Here is a 21,070-nt window from a genome sequence, read left to right on the forward strand (position 1 = left end):
TTTTTCACTAAACCGCTTCCAAACATCTGGGAAAGAGATTGTCAATGTGTGAAATTAATGAGGAATGAGGATCTTTTTTCTTTTTCCTTCTTTTCTTACTCATTATTTGCTCTGCTGTCTGCCTGTGCTCACCAGATGTGCACATCTTCTTCTTTATTTGGCCATTTTGTGAGCGGCGCTGATGATTTTACAAGCTGCTGGTGAACTGAAGCGTCTGGATGGAAGTCGCTCTGTGTTTTCATTCCCAGGTGTGCAGATGGATGGATGGATCTCATTGAGCGCATAGACCTGTTCGTTTTCAGTCGACTGTATCTTAAAAATGATCGTCGTTTGTCTTTTGTGTGTATTAGTGTTGGGCGATATGCCCCATTTTGAGATCGTCCTATCGTCAGCTTCTGAGAACGCCGATACACGATAGTATCAGGGACGCGGCGGTAGTTTACTCATTTATTTATTTGTTAATTTTTGACTCATTTATGACAAGTCACTTGATTGGTGGACAAAAAAGAAGCAAGGGTAACACTGTCATGACCGCAACCTTCTTAAAACTGATGCCATTTATCGTGCCAGGGAGCGGGAACAACACACTCGCTGGTTTTAACCTTCTAACAGCCTCTTTAGTGCAAGGAAATGTCAGAGCCGCGTGTATTACAAGCTCATGTGCGAGCCGGGGAAGAGTCCGAATCAGGTGCTAGAAGGAGTCCATGCCGCACACATTCAGGTCTAAGTTGCGCGCATTAAAGGTGCAGTGTGTAAATTTTAGCGGCATCTAGGGGTGAGGTTGCAAATTGCAACCAATGGTTCAGTCCACTGCTCACATTTCGCTTTTGAAACGCGTAGAGAAGCTACGGAAAAAAAGTTTGTCTGTTAAGTGCTTCTGTAGAAACATGGCGGCACAAAATGGCGACTTTCACGTAAGGGAACCCTCGGTGTACATAGATAAAAACGTCTCATTCTAAGTTAATAAAAACATAACGATTCATTATAAAAGTCTTTATACACCCCTGATAATATAGTTTTGTATATATTTTTGCATTTCTGTCAAGTGATCCTTTTAAAAATTACACACTGCACCTTTATGTCCAGGTGCGTGCGAGAAGGAATCCGCGCGCCCACAAACCCTCTCATGTGAGGAAAAGCACGCAATGCACATGTTAATGTGAAACTATGTAAATAATAATTACTATCGCCAACTATCAGCATGAAAGCCCGCTACTGGCGATATGTCTGACGGTCATCGATACACGATACTATTGTCTATCGGCACAACCCTACTGTGTATTAAGCGTTTCTGACAACTTTTTAAGGGTGGAGGAACTGCACACCTAAACATACAATAAGAGATCTTTAGTCAATGCAAGCAATCACATTCAAAATAGTTTAGGGGTGGAATTACATCAAATGGACGGTGGGTCAATAGTTAAATGAATTTAAATTTTTACAAACACCACCACTGGGGCAGCATTGACTCAATTTCCAACATGATCATCAGTTCACATGCAGACACTTCAGTCAACATGGCAACCACCAGATATGAGGGTTGCCAGATTGTAAAGTCGGATTTTACCACTCAAAGTGTCAATCTTGAGAGTCTTCTCTTTAATTTAATCAAGGCTTGTGGAAAACCCCATCAGTGACAAACATATATCTCTCCCCAGACCACACAAAACAACAAACATCTTTTTATGTTCTGTTTATTTCATACAGGTAAATAACAGAGAAGAGAACCTGACAGAGACCAATGTATATTTATTTTTTAAAGAAATAGTTCACCCAAGTCTGTTATCATGATTTGCTTGCATACCGCTCGACCCCTGTTTGATTTCTTGTATAAACTTAGGGTGCGATTTGCTGGGGGGGGATTGTGGGGATTATCCCCCCTCTTTTCTTTTTATCCCTGTTTCTGATTAATTATTAATGTTCATCAAAAATAATTTAATATAGGTAAAATCGCTGCCTTAACTTGCATTACTTTTTTAATAAAGTGTACATTTGAACATGTGTACATTTAAAAAGCAATGTGTTACTTCAGATAAGTAATATTATTATTACGTAATGCACTTTACTTGTAATTCGTTACCTGGTGGGGAAAATGCTTTTATCTGCCTCTACCAATTATAGACCGATATATCGGTGCATCCTTAATAGTTTTGTTACTTGATATGGTTTTGGCTTGAAATTAAAAAAACAATACCATAAGATTTGTTTCTGCATGTTTATCATGAAAATACTCTGAATATCTGATTTCTGTAAACATTTGCCTAGATTCCATGCCGAGTTTGTTTTTTGTGTTTGTCTTCTCTCAGGGTTTATCGTTTTTCCTCCTTATGTTTGTTTGTGTCGGTGTCACGTTGTCTGATGTGTTTGCTTGACTCCCTTCTGTTGAACTTCTATCCTCAGACCGGAATAAATAGCCATTTTTAGACTCTTCTTGTTTAGGCTGTTGAGTTTCCACATTTGACATTCCAGAACGTCCATCAACAATAAACCTCCGATATGAAGCTGTAGTTAAAACCAGGCAATGATTTGTATTCCCAGTCTATTCTAATCTGATCACTTATAAATCGCATGTGTATTAGGAATGAAAAGATTCTCAAATTTGCTTGTTGCATTGGCATAAAAAGTTAACGATGTAATGCATTGGTTTAAAAACTGTGCAACATATTACTCATGGGTAAAAAGTGACCAATATTATGTGGAAACTATCTGTACCATATTTAATTGCATAGCATCATACTGCAGTGAATGACATCGTGTTGAACTGAATCGAAATTGGATGGCACTGAATTGTAATAATTTGCATCGATAGCTGCTTTATATGTATCTTTAATGTATGCGTATCACATTGATCTCAGTTATGAAGATTTGCAGCAAAATGGATTAAAATTATAGATTTTTTGTGTCATTAGGATATTAAGTGAAGATCATGTATCATAAAGATATATTGAAACCTTCCTACCGTAAATATATAAAAATGTATTTATTATTAGTAAAATGTGTTGCTAAGGATGTTTTTACACAATTATTTTCATGCAATATATTTTATCTCATGTACATTTGTAGACATGGCTGACATGACCCTTTATGATGGTAAATAAAATAGTTTTAATTTATTCTCCACTGAACTGTTAAAGTAAAACCATCATCTCTAACACAAGGCATAAGCTGTTCTGTGCTGGCAAAGAGTCGTATTTCACCATTTTATGACCCTAAACTGAGTCATAGGCCAGATGAAGTGAGATTGTGAAGTATTTTGACGTTTTTGAACTTGTTAGGCTGTGATTAAAAGTTCAGTCCCTGTCTGAAACCAAGCAGTACACAATTACGATTATATATATTAATCGCATACAAAATAAAAGTGCTTTTTGGCATAATATATGAGTGTGTGCTGTGTGTGATTATTATGTACATATAAATAAACACACATTCATGTATGCAATCAAGAAACAATTACATGTGTGTATATATTTATTTGTATTTTTATATATTATATATTATATATGAATTTAAAAAAATTATATATAAATAAAAAAAATCTGACATGAATATATGTATGTGTGTGTGGTAAAATATACACAATAATTACACACAATACACACACACACATATATTATGCAAAAAATAACTTGTATGCAATTAATCGCGATTAATCTTTTCCCAGCCCATATATATATATATATATATATATAAGCACCTCTTCACTTAAATCACACAAGCAACACTTTGCCGGCCGTAAGCCCATGGTTGCAGGTCATCACGTCCGTCACACACCCTTAATCCCACCGGAGCTGCCCGGCATTCCTGAATATTCCAAAATAGAAACTCCTAGTTTGCCTTAGCCGGCCTGAAAGCGTTACCTGTATTTATTTCCTTCATGACTCTATTTCTGTCAGGCTGAGTCAACAGTCACCGGCGCTGCCGTGGGCCGTGATTTCCCTCTGACTGTGTTCATTCAGTGTTAAAAGAGAGTAGGCAGTGTTTACCCACAATCTAAAAATACCACACCCGACCGCACCGCGTCTAAGAGGAGAGAGTGGGATCGTCCCACTGGAAGTGGACAGGAAAGACAAAAGTGTCACGCTGAGCGGAGATCACAGATCAACAGGTGGACAGAAGCTTTGTTTTGTGAGTTTAGTGTCAGCTGTGTCACCACGTCACATGAAGCACCTTCTGACGTCAGCGTTTGTAAACACGAAACAACATTTTTTGTTTTTTAATCATGTTCCTGTAGCTCACCTACAATGTCAATGTTCTAACATAGAGGTATTTTGTTTTTATTATTCTGTATAATTTTTATTGTAGTTATTCTGTTTCAGATTTGTTTTTTATCCTGTCATGTAACGCACTTTGGTCAACTCGCAGTTTTGTAAAAATGTGCTATATAAATAAATAAACAAACAACTAAGCGCAAAGGTCATGCGCAAGGTTCAATCCCAGAGACCACACATACTGATAAAAAATGTATAAGTCCCTTTGGATAAAAGCATCTGCCAAATGCATAAATGTAAATGTTATGTAACATATTTTTAAGTGGGTTATGGGCGTAAGATATAAATGAATACTTTTATAAGTGACTTGGCTTAGTTTTTGCCATCTGGATTTGACTTATATTATTTAAACCTACGTGGCTTTGGTTTAATCAGAGTAGAAAAGTCAATTGAAATGAGTCAATTAAAAAAGTCAATTAAAGGATTACTCTACTTTCTTAAAAAAATCCAGATAATTTACTCTTCCCCATATCTTTCAAAATGTTTGTTTTTCTTTGTTTAGTCGAGAAAAAAAAGTAAGTTTTTTGAGGAAAACATTCCAGGATTTTTCTCAATTGAATAGACTTTATTGGACCTCAACAGTTTACAGTTTTAATGCAGTTAAAGATTGGCGTTTCAATGCAGCTTTAAAGGGCTTCAAGCGATCCCAACCATAAGGGTCTTATCTAGCGAAACGATTGTCATTTTTGGCAAAAAAAAATAATGCTTTTAAATCACAACTTCTCTTCTTGAAACCAGCCACGTGATGCGCCAAGCGTGACCTTGCGTATTAACCACGTCGAAAGGTCACGCATGATGTATGTGAAACTATCACCCCAGTGTTTACAAGTGTGAAGAAAGAGGTGCGTTTAAACATATTGTGGAAGGATTATAATTAATGTCTTTGTGTCATTGTTTAAAATGGTCTGCAAGTGTGCGTTTCACATATGTAACGCGTGACCTTTCAACATGATTACACTGAAAAAAATTATTCATTAAATGTATTCAATTTTTTAAGGCAAGTGGTTGCAATCAATTTATTTATGCTACATTTAAACAAAAGTTTTTTGTTTTGTTTTTCTAATTTTTTTTGTTTAAATGTAGCTTGGATGGGTTGATCGCGACCAGTTGCCTTGAAAGGTTGAGTAAGTTGAATGAGTGATTTTTTTCAGTGTACGTAATGCGTGGGGTCGCACTGGCGCGTCACACAGGTAGTGCAAGATGAGAAGTTGTGGTTTAAAAGTGCATATTTTTTTATTTTTAGTGCAGAAAATGATGATTATTTCGCTAGATAAGACTTTATCCCTCTTTGGAATTGTTAAGAGCCATTGAAACATTTAAACTGTAAACTATTGAGGTCCAATAAAATCTATTAAATTGAGAAAAATCCTGGAATGTTTTTCTTCAAAAAAACTTAATTTCTTGGATGACATAGGGGTGAGTAAATTATCAGGATTTTTTTTATGAAAGTGGAGTAATTCTTTAAGTAAAATGAGTTGCAAGCTACATTTAATGTTGAATGTGATGTCATGATATCTTTAAGATGAAAACGGTTACACAAAATGTATTTATTGTATTTCATTTTCGCTTTCACCTCTGTGACATTGGAGTTAGAAGCGAGGTTTTATAAAAAAAAATAATAATAATCGTTCATAATTGTACGATTCACTTTGTATGAATTCATACGAATTCTTTCCCATTTGAACTTACACAAAGTTTACTTTATACCTGCAATGAGAAAGGGTTACAGAAATATAAAGGTGTAATAGAAACTGCACCTGAAATGTGAACCGCATTCAGTATTTTATTTCATATACATATGAATTCTGTTCTCACGAAACACTATACACAGTTACAGTGATCATCTTTAGTACAGCATCTTTTCCCATGACATAAACTCATCTCTGTGACAGTGATGCTGTGTAGTGACATCATTTCCTATTGGGCGTTATTAACGTTTTTTTTCAGAACTCGAGTGAAGTGATTCATCTGATGGCACACATGTAAATACAGCGTTTACAGGAAAGAATCGTAATCGTTTCATGTTTCTGATGGTTGTCGGCAGGGAAACTCTAGATGTTTAAAGGAAGGTTACGTCAACCGCAGGAATGTGACTTCCTGAATTATGGCTGATATTTCACAGCGGGGCCATACGGCCTGTTTCCTCATCGCATGATCTTAATGCTGGATTCATTTATGTCAGATATGTGCAACAAACCACCTGCAGTCTGCTTTACTCAAATTTGGGTCGGTCTTTCATGCGTAGGGTCGGATTTGTATTTCTTAGAAAAATATCATTTGTGTCTGCAGAATAGCAATTAGGTCGTGTTGTGTTATGGTCCGCTAGATTCGATCACATGATCATGTTTACAGACCAGTTAAGCTTCTGATGTTGCAGATGGTTTTTATAAATTACACTGTTAAAAGTAAAAAATTGGATTAACTTTTAAAAATGACTTCAATTAGTAACTTAAAGTGTACCAAAGGAGGATTAGGGCCAAGCTAAAATTAAAAAATAAAACCATCTCGAGATAAAAGTCATTAAAATGCGAGAATAAAGTCATTATTTAATGATAAAAAAGTCAGAATAAATATAATTTTGAGAGTAAAGTCGTTATTTAACGAGAGTAAAGTCGTTATTTAACGAGAGTAAAGTCGTTATTTAACGAGAGTAAAGTCGTTATTTAACGAGAGTAAAGTCGTTATTTAACGAGAGTAAAGTCGTTATTTAACGAGAGTAAAGTCGTTATTTAACGAGAGTAAAGTCGTTGTTTAACGAGAGTAAAGTCGTTGTTTAACGAGAGTAAAGTCGTTGTTTAACGAGAGTAAAGTCGTTGTTTAACGAGAGTAAAGTCGTTGTTTAACGAGAGTAAAGTCGTTATTTAACGAGAGTAAAGTCGTTATTTAACGAGAGTAAAGTCGTTATTTAACGAAAATAAAGTCGTTATTTAACGAGAATAAAGTCGTTATATTTTGAGAATAAAGTTGTACTTTTACATTAACGTGTTTGGAGTGATGTGAACAAGCAGATCTGTAAAGCAGATACCCCTATTCTCGTTTAATAACGACTTTATTCTCGTTAAATGATGACTTTATTCTCGTTAAATATTGATTTTATTCTCGTTAAATAACAATTTTATTCTTGTTAAATAACGACTTTATGCTCGTTAAATAACGACTTTATTCTCGAAATTATATTTATTCTGACTTTTTTTCTCATTAAGTAATGACTTTATTCTCGTTAAATAACGACTTAATTCTTGTTAAATATTGATTTTATTCTCGTTTAATAACGACTTTATTCTCATTACGACTTTATTCTCGTTAATTAACGACTTTATTCTGGTTAAATAACGACTTTATTCTTGTTAAATAACAACTTTATTCTTGTTAAATAATGACTTCATTCTCATTAAATAGCGACTTTATTCTCGTTAAATAACGACTTTATTCTCGAAATTATATTTATTCTGACTTTTTTCTCATTAAGTAATGACTTTATTCTGCCATTTTAATGACTTTAATCTTGAGATGGTTTTATTTTTTTATTTTAGCTTGGCCCTAATCCTCCTTGGTAAAAGTGAGAAAATATAATTTTTTTTTGTTGTTGTTACCAATTGAAGTATTTTTTTTACATTTTTATGTATTTTTATTCTCGTTAAATAACAATTTTATTCTTGTTAAATAACGACTTTATGCTCGTTAAAGAACGACTTTATTCTCGTTAAATAACGACTTTATTCTTGTTAAATAACGACTTTATTCTTTTTAAATATTGATTTTATTCTCGTTAAATAACGACTTTATTCTCATTACGACTTTATTCTCGTTAATTAACGACTTTATTCTGGTTAAATAACGACTTTATTCTTGTTAAATAACAACTTTATTCTTGTTAAATAACAACTTTATTCTTGTTAAATAATGACTTCATTCTCATTAAATAGCGACTTTATTCTCGTTAAATAACGACTTTATTCTCGAAATTATATTTATTCTGACTTTTTTCTCATTAAGTAATGACTTTATTCTGCCATTTTAATGACTTTAATCTTGAGATGGTTTTATTTTTTTATTTTAGCTTGGCCCTAATCCTCCTTGGTAAAAGTGAGAAAATATAATTTTTTTTTGTTGTTGTTACCAATTGAAGTATTTTTTTACATTTTCATGTATTTTTATTCTCGTTAAATAACAATTTTATTCTTGTTAAATAACGACTTTATTCTCGTTAAATAACTACTTTTTTTCTCGTTAAATAACGACTTTATTCTTTTTAAATATTGATTTTATTCTCGTTAAATAACGACTTTATTCTCATTACGACTTTATTCTCATTAATTAACGACTTTATTCTGGTTAAATAACGACTTTATTCTTGTTAAATAACAACTTTATTCTTGTTAAATAACAACTTTATTCTTGTTAAATAACGACTTCATTCTCATTAAATAGCGACTTTATTCTCATTAAATAACGACTTTATTCTCGAAATTATATTTATTCTGACTTTTTTTCTCATTAAGTAATGACTTTATTCTGCCATTTTAATGACTTAAATCTTGAGATGGTTTTATTTTTTTTATTTTAGCTTGGCCCTAATCCTCCTTGGTAAAAGTGAGAAAATATAATTTTTTTTTGTTGTTGTTACCAATTGAAGTATTTTTTTACAGTGTAGTCTCCAGATAAATAGTCATTTACAAATTTTGTTTATAGTCCTGTAGCTCAGTTGGTAAAGCATTGCATTTACAACACAAATGTAATGGGTTGGATCCCAAGGGCGAATGTACTGATAAAATATTTGCCTTGAAATTGCAGTAAGTTGTTTGGAAGAAAGCATCTCCCAAATTTGTGAATGTAAATGTGAATTTCCTTATGCCATTTCTATTAATAGCTGTTGAATATTGGACAGCCTTTAAACCGTCCACAAGAACTATCCGGTTAGTTATAGTTGGGCATCCAAGTAATCACATTTTTGATCAAATGTTATATAATTTAGATTAACATGCACCTGTTTTTTCACAACAGGACCTTGTTCAATGAAAATAAGTGTGGTTTTAAGTAGGTCAGAGGCTTAACAAGAAATGTACCACCAACCTAACCCAAAGTTACAGTCACCTCAATGGCATTAATGTAAACCTACAGCATTTTTAAAAGTCTTTCAGTTTCACTTCAGATGAGTTTAATTCTCATGGTCGCGATAATCTGGTCGGTTAACGGCTGGAATGCTGAAAAACAACATTTTGTTCTCGTTCTGATTTTGGTTTTACTGCAATGGAAGGACGACGGATACCCTCACACATCCGTGTTGCTAAAGATCTTCCTGTGTGTTTTACAGCTCTCAGACCTCTCAATAATTCAAGCTGCATCTTTCAAATGATACTTATGTAAGATGCTGATATTCAGATCTCTGGTTAGTGTTGCATTTGATTTGAACCCATTAATGTTGTGATTCATGTACATTTACACCCACAGTTACGTGCTAAAGTGTAATAAGTGTTACAGTAATGCATAAATGTAAAAATACAGATTTTATCTTTTAGATTTATGGTAAGCACCACTTTAGACGTATATGATAGTGATGTTGTATTTCAAAGCTGTTTGGTTAGTTTTCCTTTCATTCGAACTTCAAAGGAAATGTCATTGACTTTAGCTGAATGACTGTGAGGTGGAGTCAAGCCTGTGGGTGTGGTTTAACAGCTGTCACTTCATAAAGAAACAAGTGTTCAGTCCTCACAGGCACTAAATACTTTCCTCCGCCTTGCATCTGTCCCTACATACTCACATTTATATGACACTTGTATCACCTGTGTGTGTGTGTGTGTGTGTGCGTGCCGCTTGTGTCCTAGCATGCGCATGTGTGTTTGTGTATGTGTGTGCGTGTGGAAAGGCTGTAAATGTAATTTTTGACTCATAGTATACAAATGACTCTCACATAATCTGTTCAGATCAAGACTGGTTTATATATCAGGATTAAGAAATGATACAGCGACAATTGGGCCGTTTGATTGATGATTGTGATTTTCGCATTGTGATGTTATTTTAATGCTAATTTGTTACATTTGTCAATTAATTCTTCATTTCACAGATCTTTAAAATCGTATTCCCTTTACTATAATGCAGAAATAAAGCTGCAGAGAAAAAAAATAATATAGCACTTTAAGATTATTTTCAGTTTTTCTAAACTTACTAAATTTAAGTAAAATGGTCATTTTTGTTTCTTTCTGTCCAAATAACAAAAATATGTTTTCCGATCTTAATTACTGCAAAGAAAACATGTTCAAATTAATTTCTCAATAACAAAATGCTAATGTTTTTACACATTTTTTTTTTTTTTGAAAATTTCAGAAATATACATTTTATGAAATAACCCTGATTTTTATTCACATCTTTAATGCGTCTTTGTATCCACTCAGTTTTTTGCATTGCTATTGGGTGACTTTATGTCGCTCATAAGGTTTGCTTTTGTTAAAATTCAACAGACACTGGACTGAAATGAACATAATACATGAAGAAATGATGATTAAAGACAAACTTTTTTCTGCGGCTATCATAAACTATTTAAAGATTATGATAGTATTTGTTGCACTACCTAATTTAAATAAAACTCGTATTGCAGTAATTGTTGTTAAGTTAGTTAAGTATTACATTAATGCAAATGACAAAAAATAACCTTTAAATATAATGTCACAATGCAACAAAACTAATCATACTAAAATCCGGCTTTGTTTAATTGATAGGAAATATATTTTGATTTTGGATGTTTTTTAAAGTTATTTAAAACTCATAAGTCAACTAAAGTATGAATGATGTGTGGTGTAATATAGCTCAGAGACAGCAGGACCATGTGGACAATCTGTCGAGTTTTCAGAGAAGAATTTTCAAATAAAGTCTCACACAAACACACACACACATCTATACATATATATATACACCTTCACCCCATACTGAGTCTATGAAAGAAGTCTTGTGACCACGCCTGCCCTCAGGGTCCAGTAAAGAGACTCAGCTGTCTGTCTGTACAAATGTTTAAAAGGCCAACTGGACCAATGTTTACTGGACCCTTTAAAAAAAAACGTAAGATCAGGCGATGTTATTAAACTAAAACATCAAAACAACAGTAATCCAAAGAATGCAATATTTCAACAGATTAATAAGATTTAGTGTGGAATAATATATCATTGTTTTTTATTACAAATTTAAAGTCACATATAATTGTGTATTTCTATAGGCAATGAATGTTTTTACTTTTTTAGTGTCTGAGACCTCTAAATGTACAAAAGTCAGAGACAAGAAGTCTGAGGTTTCCCACTATGAACAAATCCGAGTGTTCAGAGATTGAACAAGTCATGAGTAAGCATGTGTGTACGGTTTGTGCATGAGTGTATGAATGAAAGACATTTGTTCGGTTGTACCTCCTTAGGAGTGAAACAGAGAAACAAAAGCAGCTTTGAGAGAGAGAGAGAGAGAGAGAGATTAACCTTCATCACTACCTCCCACCGGCTCACAGCACGTGCCATAAACCCTCATACTAATCATGTGTGTCAAGCTCTTAGTGTTTTCATAAACTACTCCTGTAACAGTTGTGTTTTGTTAGCTTGTTTTTATTTAAATTTCTCCCAAATATTTTGTTTAAAACGGCCAAAACTCTACTTTAGATTTACGACACTGTAAAAAAATGCAGCATAAAGTGAAAACAACTTGGTTTGCAAATCAATTCAACCTTCAATTTTAATTTTTTGACCTGTGATATGTCAAATATTATATTATGTCAAAGATTTTTGAGATCCTACACGTAGATATTTCTGATCACTTCCCATTACTAGTATATACCATGAGAATAACTTATGTTAAAATGTTAAAAGATAAGAACAACATTTCAATGGATATTTTTGTAAAGATTATTTTTTTACTGACTAGTAACTTTTTAGGTCGCTTTTACTGCAGTACAAGAAGATACTAATGTAGCGGCCAAAACTTTGATTGACTGTTACATGAAGCAGGCACATTTATGGTTAAAAAGTCTACATTTTATGTCTATAATCTATATAAAGAACCTTTGGTGAAACAAAAAGATTTTTCAGATGATAAAGGTTCTTTATGGAACCATAGAGCCAAAAATGTTTCTTCTACTATGACATCATAAAGCAGTGTTTCCCAAAATGTTAATTTTGCTACCCACTCAAATAGGTATATCGAGACCCACCAAAATATTATTAGATGGAAAATGAGAAAAATACCAACCTAGTCTCACAGCAAGTCATGCTATAGTCATGAAATATTTGATTCATTTTTTTTTGTTAAAAAAAATTGTGTTTGCAATTTTCCGCTTTTGTCGTGCCATTGAGCACGAATTTTTTTTTGTGTCACAATTTTCTTTATCATATCATTTTATATTTTGTTTTCTTGTTGTTTTTTCCTTTTTTTACTATTGTCGCTTGGGGTGAGGATGACTTTCTGTTACATTTTAGACACCAACCCCAAGCATAAATAGTTTTAAAACCGGAAGAAAAACATGTAGAAACCAATGCATAAAATTACATCTTAACCCAAACACCAAATCTAACCCCAACCCCAAGCGACAATGAAAAAGACATTTGTGGCACAAAAAAGCGGAAAATTGTGTCAATAACACAAATAAATAAATCAAACATTCCGTGACCATAACACGACTTGCCGTGAGATGTGGTTGAAAATACACATTTGTTTTTTTTTTTTTTATAAATGAGTAGTTTTTATTTTCCTTTTCATTTTATTTATTAAATGTAAGTTTGTGTCGTATCATCAAAATCATTGTCATTGCTAGTTGCTAATTGGATTCTTTCTTTCGTTGTTTTTTTCTTTCGTTCGTTCGTTCGTTCGTTCTTTCTTTCTTTCGTTTGTTCGTTCGTTTGTTCTTTCTTTCTTTCCTTCGTTCATTTGTTCGTTCGTTCTTCCATTCTTTCTTTTTTCTGTATTTCTTTCTTTCTTTTTTCTTTATTTCTTTCTTTTGTTCTTTCTTTCTTTCGTTATTTCTTTCTTTTTTCTTTCGTTCTTTCTTTCTTTGTTCTTTCTTTTGTTCGTTCGTTCGTTCTTTTTTTTTCGTTTGTTCGTTCTTTCTTTTTTTTTCGTTCTTTCTTTCTTTTGTTCTATTGTTCTTTCTTTCTTTCGTTTGTTTGTTCGTTCGTTCGTTCTTTTTTTTCTCGTTATTTCTTTCTTTCGTTCTTTCATTCTTTCTTTTATTTTTTTTGTTTGTTCTTCAGTTCTTTCTTTTTTTCTTAAGTTCTTTCTTTCATTCTTTCTTTCTGTCATTCGTTCGTTCTTTCTTTCTTTTTTTCTTAAGTTCTTTCTTTCTTTTGTTCTTTCGTTCGTTCTTTCTTTCGTTCTTTCTTTCGTTTGTTTGTTCTTTCTTTCTTTTTTCTTTCGTTCTTTCTTTCTTTTGTTCTTTTGTTCTTTCTTTCTTTCGTTTGTTTGTTCGTTCGTTCGTTCTTTTTTTTCTCGTTATTTCTTTCTTTCGTTCTTTCATTCTTTCTTTTATTTTTTTTGTTTGTTCTTCAGTTCTTTCTTTTTTTCTTAAGTTCTTTCTTTCATTCTTTCTTTCTGTCGTTCGTTCGTTCTTTCTTTCTTTTTTTCTTAAGTTCTTTCTTTCTTTTGTTCTTTCGTTCGTTCTTTCTTTCGTTCTTTCTTTCGTTTGTTTGTTCTTTCTTTCTTTTTTCTTTCGTTCTTTCTTTCTTTTGTTCTTTCTTTCTTTCGTTTGTTTGTTAGTTCGTAATTTTTTTCGTTATTTCTTTCTTTCGTTCTTTCATTCTTTCTTTTGTTTTTTTTTGCTTCAGTTCTTTCTTTTTTTCTTAAGTTCTTTCTTTCGTTATTTCTTTCTGTCGTTCGTTCGTTCTTTCTTTTGTTCGTTCGTTCTTACTTTTTTCTTTCGTTTGTTCGTTATTTCTTTTTTTTCTTTCGTTCTTTCTTTCTTTTGTTCTTTCTTTCTTTCTTTCTTTCTTTTGTTCTTTCGTTCTTTCTTTCTTTCATTTGTTTGTTTGTTCGTTCTTTCTTTTTCTCGTTATTTCTTTCTTTTGTTCTTTCATTCTTTCGTTTGTTTTTTTTTGTTCGTTCTTCATTTCTTTCATTTTTTTCTTAAGTTCTTTCTTTCGTTCTGTCGTTCGCTAGTTCTTTTTTTCTTTCATTCTTTCTTTCTTTTGTTCTTTCTTTCGTTTGTTCGTTCATTCTTTTTTTTCGTTATTTCTTTCTTTCGTTCTTTCTTTCATTCTTTCTTTTGTTTTGTTTTGTTCGTTCTTCAGTTCTTTCTTTTTTTCTTAAGTTCTTTCTTTCTTTCTTTCTTTCTGTCGTTCGTTCGTTCTTTCTTTTCTTCGTTCGTTCTTTCTTTTGTTCGTTCGTTCTTTCTTTTTTCTTTCGTTTGTTCGTTCTTTCTTTTTTTTCTTTCGTTCTTTCGTTCTTTCTTTCTTTTATTCTTTCTTTCTTTATTTCTTTCTTTCTTTTGTTCTTTCGTTCTTTCTTTCTTTCGTTTATTTGTTTGTTCGTTCTTTCTTTTTCTCGTTCTTTCTTTATCTACTTTATGTCCCATTTAGTCATTTTAATCTAATTTGTTCTGCTGTATCTGTCTCTTGCGAGCGGTCTGTTTTATTCAGACACAAAGCAGATATTGTATTTGTGGACTTGGAGGCGTCTGTACTTGGATGGGTGTGGTTGTGATCAGGACACGGTAAAACTCACATTCATCACTTTCTCAACTTCACAGCTGCGCTCGCGTCTCACACAGCTCAACCTGTTCTGGACATTTGCCTGCGTTTAATGCAAAAGAGCTTAACCGCATCCTCAAAGAGTTTTTACATAGAAGAGCAACGACACAACTTTACTGAATCAAACACAACTCATTGTCTCTGTCCATTTAAATGTATACCAATTAAATTAAACTAATACCATTTGAGGTAGTTTTGACACAGGTTTAAATTTCAAACAATCTTGCCATTTGCCACAACTGAACATTGTGGTTGGATGTTAATGTATTTGGAGTGTGGTGAAGCTGGTGCTGGACGACATGCGATACGAGGACAGCTGTCCTAAACACATGCAAGGACCTTCATCCACACTGCTGACATCACTGAAGGCCTCAACATTCATTGACTTGATTGACTCTTAGTTTTGACTGCATATAAAGCTGTGCTTTTTAAGTCAAAAACAGACACGATTTAATAGCTAAGACTGTACATCGAGACAAAAACACGTGTCGTGTTGAAAATGACCTCAGGTATGACATGATGTTGGTCATCTACAGTTGTTTGGTTTATGTTTGGCCTCATGGACGAGAGAGACAGCTGCTTTAAGAGACATTGGTCACATTTACAGTGTAAGAAGACTCCAGTCGACTGCTAACTAACACCAAAACAACCTCACCAAACGACCACTCGCACCATAAAACATCTCCGCTTCTACAGCCGTGTTTTAAATATACTTGACCTTTACTGAACAGAATTCATTTTTTTACACAGTAAAGTGATAATATCTAAACATCCATAAAATAAGAGACATTTGTGACCCTGGACCACAATACCAATCATAAGTTGCACGGGTATATTTGAAGAGTTTTGTTGCAAACTGTTTTTTTTACTTTTCAGAAATCTCGTTTTTTGGTTGTGCATTGCAATTAAGATCAATTCAACTGCAGTTTGTTTGTTTTGATTTAAACCTTCATAACTTAAAAATACAGCTAAGTAGCACCATAAAACAAAACAATAACATGATAACATAATAATAAACATGTTTTGACAAAAATTTTAAAAACAGAGTTATCTCGTTTTGCAACGAAACTCTTCATTTGTAGCCATAGCCAACAATACATTGTATGGGTCAAAATTATAAATTTTTTAATGCCAATAATCATTAGGATATTAAGTAAAGAGCATGCTCAATGAAGATATATTATACATTTCTTACTGTAAATAGTTCAAAAATGTATTTATCGTTAGTAATATGTGTTAGTAAAAGGACTTCTTTTGGACAACTTTAAAGGCGTTTTTTTTATATTTTGATTTTCTGCAACCTCAGATTCCAGATTTTTAAATAGTTGCATCTCTGCAAAACATTGTCCTATCCTAACAAACAATCTATCAATAGAAAGCTTATTTATTCAGCTTTGTGTAAATCTCAAAATAAAATACTTACCCTTATGGTCCTGTGTCACATTTAGCTGAGGAACAATTGAAGAGCTCAGATGCAAAACCTTTTTATGTGCGTCTGACGTGTTTTCTTGCATTGTTTATTAACTGTATTTCTGAATGACCTAAGGCCAGGTATTAAGTGGATTCGAAGCAAATGTATTTGATGAACGTATAATGCGTGCTGACAGCATTCGGTCAATATCGACCGCTAGAAGATATAAAGACTTTAAAATGTTTACATTTAGGCATTTAGCAGAAACTTTTATTCAAAGCAGCTTACAACAGTAAGGAATAGTTGTTTATCTTTCTTAACCCATTCAGCATGAATGTGATTTTTTTTGTAAAATTATTTTATATATAAACAAGATTAAAATACTGGATTTATTGAAGAATAAAGATATTTGACAGTGAAAGTCTGTCATAAACACTTCATTAATATTCAAAGCGAGGTTTGAACTCTGTACTCAATGTTTCTGGGATCCCAGACACCTTATCAGTAAAATGAATGAATGTACTGTTTTTTTTCCAAGCAGAGCTCATAAAGATATCATTCCTCTTTTGAGTCAGATAATAACCAAACTAACCATGATATATAGTCATCATTAAGCACAAAGTAAATAAAGGCCGTCTGGTGTTATTCATATAATCTGAGGGAGTAGAAAGAACAGAGAAAGACTTTAATGGAAACTGAAGAGAAATCCAGCATTCACATACAGGTGAAAGAAGTGAATTAAAGTCAAGTTTTCAAACTTTTAACATGCAGGTTCAAGTGAGGTAAAGCCGAGGCATTTATAACAATACATGCAAATGTTTTTATGGATGCAGTGCAATAAAATGAAAGATGAAATACAGACTTTTATTAAAAGCAAACTTTAGTAATACTGCTGCTCATATGTAAGCAATAAGGTGCACGAGTCAGTGTTGCATGGTGAATATGTCACGGCTGAAGGGTCAATGCAACTCCTTGAGCCGTGACTTATTCACGATAAAGCACAACTTCAAGTACCTTATTGCATTAAAAAAATTATATCGAAATATTAAAGCAAAAACATATGCATCAATGCAACTTTCATAAAGTAAAATCACCTTTGTAGTCCCTGTGAACAGTAACTAAATGATTTAACATTGCTATGGGTGCAGTGCAGTGATACACAGAATCATTGGGTACAGCTGTGTTTTATTGTATATAAACCAAAGCTATTGACCAATCAGAATCAAGGACTGCAGGGCATTGCTACTTCTGCTGGTTTCTTTAAAAGCGAAACTTTAATGCTTTAATAACTAAAAATAAATGAACACAAATGAAGCTGACAGTATATCAGAATCACGGTGGAGAAATCACAATGCAAGCTGGCTGTTTTCGAGTTGTTTTCTCCAGGGGTCTCCATGGGTCAGCACGCTCCGGCTACAAAGACCAGAGGAATTCCTAATCTGAGCGGAGCGTGTCCCTGTGGAATGCAGATAATGCCACAGATTATTATAGACATGTTTATGGTGCAGATTTATATTTCCCTTCAGCGAATGCTCCTATAAAAACATATTTGCATCGCTCGCTGTGAAACTGACCAGTGTTGTGTTTGCTTTCTATGTGTGAACTCAAAATACCTGAATGCTTTTCTGATATAGTAGGTAAAATTTTGGATAAAAGTGTCCACTTAATGAATCAATTATGAATATTACTCAATATGGATAAGATACACTCACCTAAAGGATTATTAGGAACACCATACTAATACTGTGTTTGACTCCCTTTCGCCTTAATTCTACGTGGCATTGATTCAACAAGATACTAAAAGCATTCTTTAGAAGTGTTGGCCCATATTGATAAATAAGCATCTTGCAGTTGATGGAGATTTGTGGGATGCACATGCAGGGCACGAAGCTCCCGTTCCACCACATCCCAAAGATGCTCAATTGGGTTGAGATCTGGTGACTGTGGGGGCCATTTTAGTACAGTGAACTCATTGTCATGTTCAAGAAACCAATTTGAAATGATTTGAGCTTTGTGACATGGCGTATTATCCTGCTAGAAGGGGCTCATCAGAGGATGAGTACATGGTGGTCATAAAGGGATGGACATGGTCAGAAACAATGCTGTGGCATTTAAATGATGCCCAATTGGCACTAAGGGGAGCCTAAATTGTGCCAAGAAAACATCCCCCACACCATTACACCATTGCATTAAAGAGAAATTGAACAGGTGTTCCTAATAATCCTTTAGGTGAGTGTATACACATCAACAGAGATGTTTAGTTTGATGTCTTACATTGACAACAAGCTACTTTTTATAAGTATTAGCTGAATGAATCTCTGTTGCGTTTCTGATAGGTGCTTCAGATGGACGTCAAACTGGAGAACATTTTGAAAATCCTGGTTGAGCATTTCCAGCCCAAACCAGAACTTCTGCAGAAACCCAACCAGTACAGCTCTCGTGTGACCGTCATGAAACGACTGGGCGTCAGTATGGATGAGACGCATTGAGCATCATCATAGACACGACCAGACGCCGACTCATACTGTGTATTGTGGGAAACGTGATGCATAGAAACGGAAAACTTTTGTTTCCACTTCCTCTTTTGTAAGATCATCTGAGGACGACAAGATCAGCTAAAGAAGACAGGAACTACAAGTGTAACTTGTAGGATGTCATTCAGGATGCATGTCAACAATGTCTAAGCTTTTTAAACACTATCAATCCTTTGCTCTTTATTTTTGTATTGCTCTGGTATCACACCAAAAAAAACTGTTGTTTTAAGTTAATGTAGGTTTACAATCGAGCTTCCACAACTTATGTGATCCAGTGGTGCTACACCTACTTTATACGGCTCGTTTTGTTTAAGCACAAGAAATGTCACATTTTGCATCCACAACTGTGATGGAGGGCTCACGGTACACGTTTTGTGAATTCAGCATCGAGCGCTGATAGGGAAACCCCATTCACACAGCACTTTGGTCCCAGAAAATTTCCGTAAAATGGTCAGATGTCCCGTAAATGTCCTGGGATTGCGCCCGTAAAGAGGACCTAGTAACATTCACGGAAAGCATTCTGTGTGAACAAGACGCAGAAACAATGCCGTTAGGGGCGTGCCATCGCAACAAGAAATGATGGTTCAGCTCTTTAACACAGAGATTTAAACGCAGATCAACATACACAACGAGAAATGTTGGCAAACTGGAGTGAAGCAGAGATCATTCACCAGCATGACAGAACAGCGCATCACGCGCTCCTTATGATCTTATCATAAACCAAATGCAAAGAAATTACGGATAATTAGCAAACTTCAGACGCTCTGGAAAAAATACCTCACGTGTCTTTACGGGATCTTTACTGTATGTGTGTGAATGCACGCACAGATTTCGGAATAATTATTGGCAATGAACCAAAAATCAAATGATCCCGCATTTTCTGTATTTTTTCCGTAATCTCTGTATGAAAAGGTCTCTTTTAACAGAGAACATGTGCTGACGGAGAGAAACCCACCATTGATGTACGGCTGTGGTTAAACTTCTCAAAACACCCCTGATAGATCCTAATGAAATTTAATGGTGGACAGGGAAAGAAGCGATTTTAAGGATATTGAAATTATGCCATGTGCCAAGAATGGCGGATCTTGAGTTTCAACCATCCTACAAAATCTTGTTTTCATCTAAAAGATAATTTAACATTTGTTTTAACAAATTCTCGCTTGGTAAGTTAGGGTTGTTGGAAATGAAGTCGACTGTTTTCCGAAAGTCTTCCACTGTTATTATCCCGATCCAGTGACCACAAAGCCCTCGTGAGGAAGAAATCGGCATGAATCTGTGCGTTTGCACGCAGTGACTTTGAATGCTGATTATTCACAGTCATATTTTTTATATATTTATACATTTCCTCATTTCTTTTGCATAATAGAGGATAAGTTTATCTCTGGATAAGTTTTTATTTTCCTCTTTTGTGACTTTCAAGTAGTTTGAAGTGTTGGTGTGTATGATGGAATATCGACGAACAAGACACGGATAATACCGAATGCTACTGTTGACACGATCCTGTACAGTTTTATAAACAGATGATGTAAATATTGTAGTTATGTCTTATATTTATTTTCATGTTTTGCTGAGCGGTTTGGATGAATCTAATGGACTGACAGCAGTGATTTGTTTGTAATCGCTCCAGAAAACAGCGCTGTAAATAAAAGATGTATTTCATTATATATCGATCGTCTTGTGTTTTGGCTGTGTGTAAGTGTACCTGTCACGCTCTGTGTGTTTAAGCTGTGAATCACCGTCATGTGTTTAACATTTACACTTGGAACATCCAACTTAAAAATGACATTTTTCCAACATATCTTCTGTTCACCAAACCGCAATGTTTTTACAGAAATGTTGTGTACCTCAACAAAAGCATTTCTGAATAAAGGGTGAACAGATTTCTACTCATTCAAAGCCAAAATATTCAACTGTGTCCATAATCCAGGTTCAAGAGAGTTTTATCATTTTAAATATTAACATTGTTCTGGGTTATAAAAAAAACAGGAAAGGAGGATGAACCCAACCCATTAAGTTGTCTTTTATCTTATGCTGGCTTGTTTTAACCCATTGTTGGGTCAAATATAAACTATGGATGCATGATGTAAAATTTCTGTGCAATATTCAATTACTTACTGTGCATTCACACCAGACGTGAATGAAAGAAAA

At 34.0% G+C, this 21,070-nt stretch overlaps 1 protein-coding gene across 1 annotated transcript in view; it reads left to right on the top strand.

Annotated features, from left to right (window-relative positions):
* Positions 1–20,586, top strand: part of kcnq1.2 (potassium voltage-gated channel, KQT-like subfamily, member 1.2) — a 136,297-nt gene extending 115,711 nt beyond the window's left edge. The window contains exon 20 of the mRNA XM_055192894.2: positions 18,725–20,586. Within this exon, the coding sequence (XP_055048869.2) occupies positions 18,725–18,877 (153 nt within the window). The 3' untranslated portion in view covers positions 18,878–20,586. The remainder of the gene's footprint in view (positions 1–18,724) is intronic.
* Positions 20,587–21,070: the final 484 nt, after the last annotated feature.

Source organism: Misgurnus anguillicaudatus, chromosome 6 (genome assembly GCF_027580225.2).
Source record: "Misgurnus anguillicaudatus chromosome 6, ASM2758022v2, whole genome shotgun sequence".
NCBI lineage: Eukaryota > Metazoa > Chordata > Actinopteri > Cypriniformes > Cobitidae > Misgurnus > Misgurnus anguillicaudatus.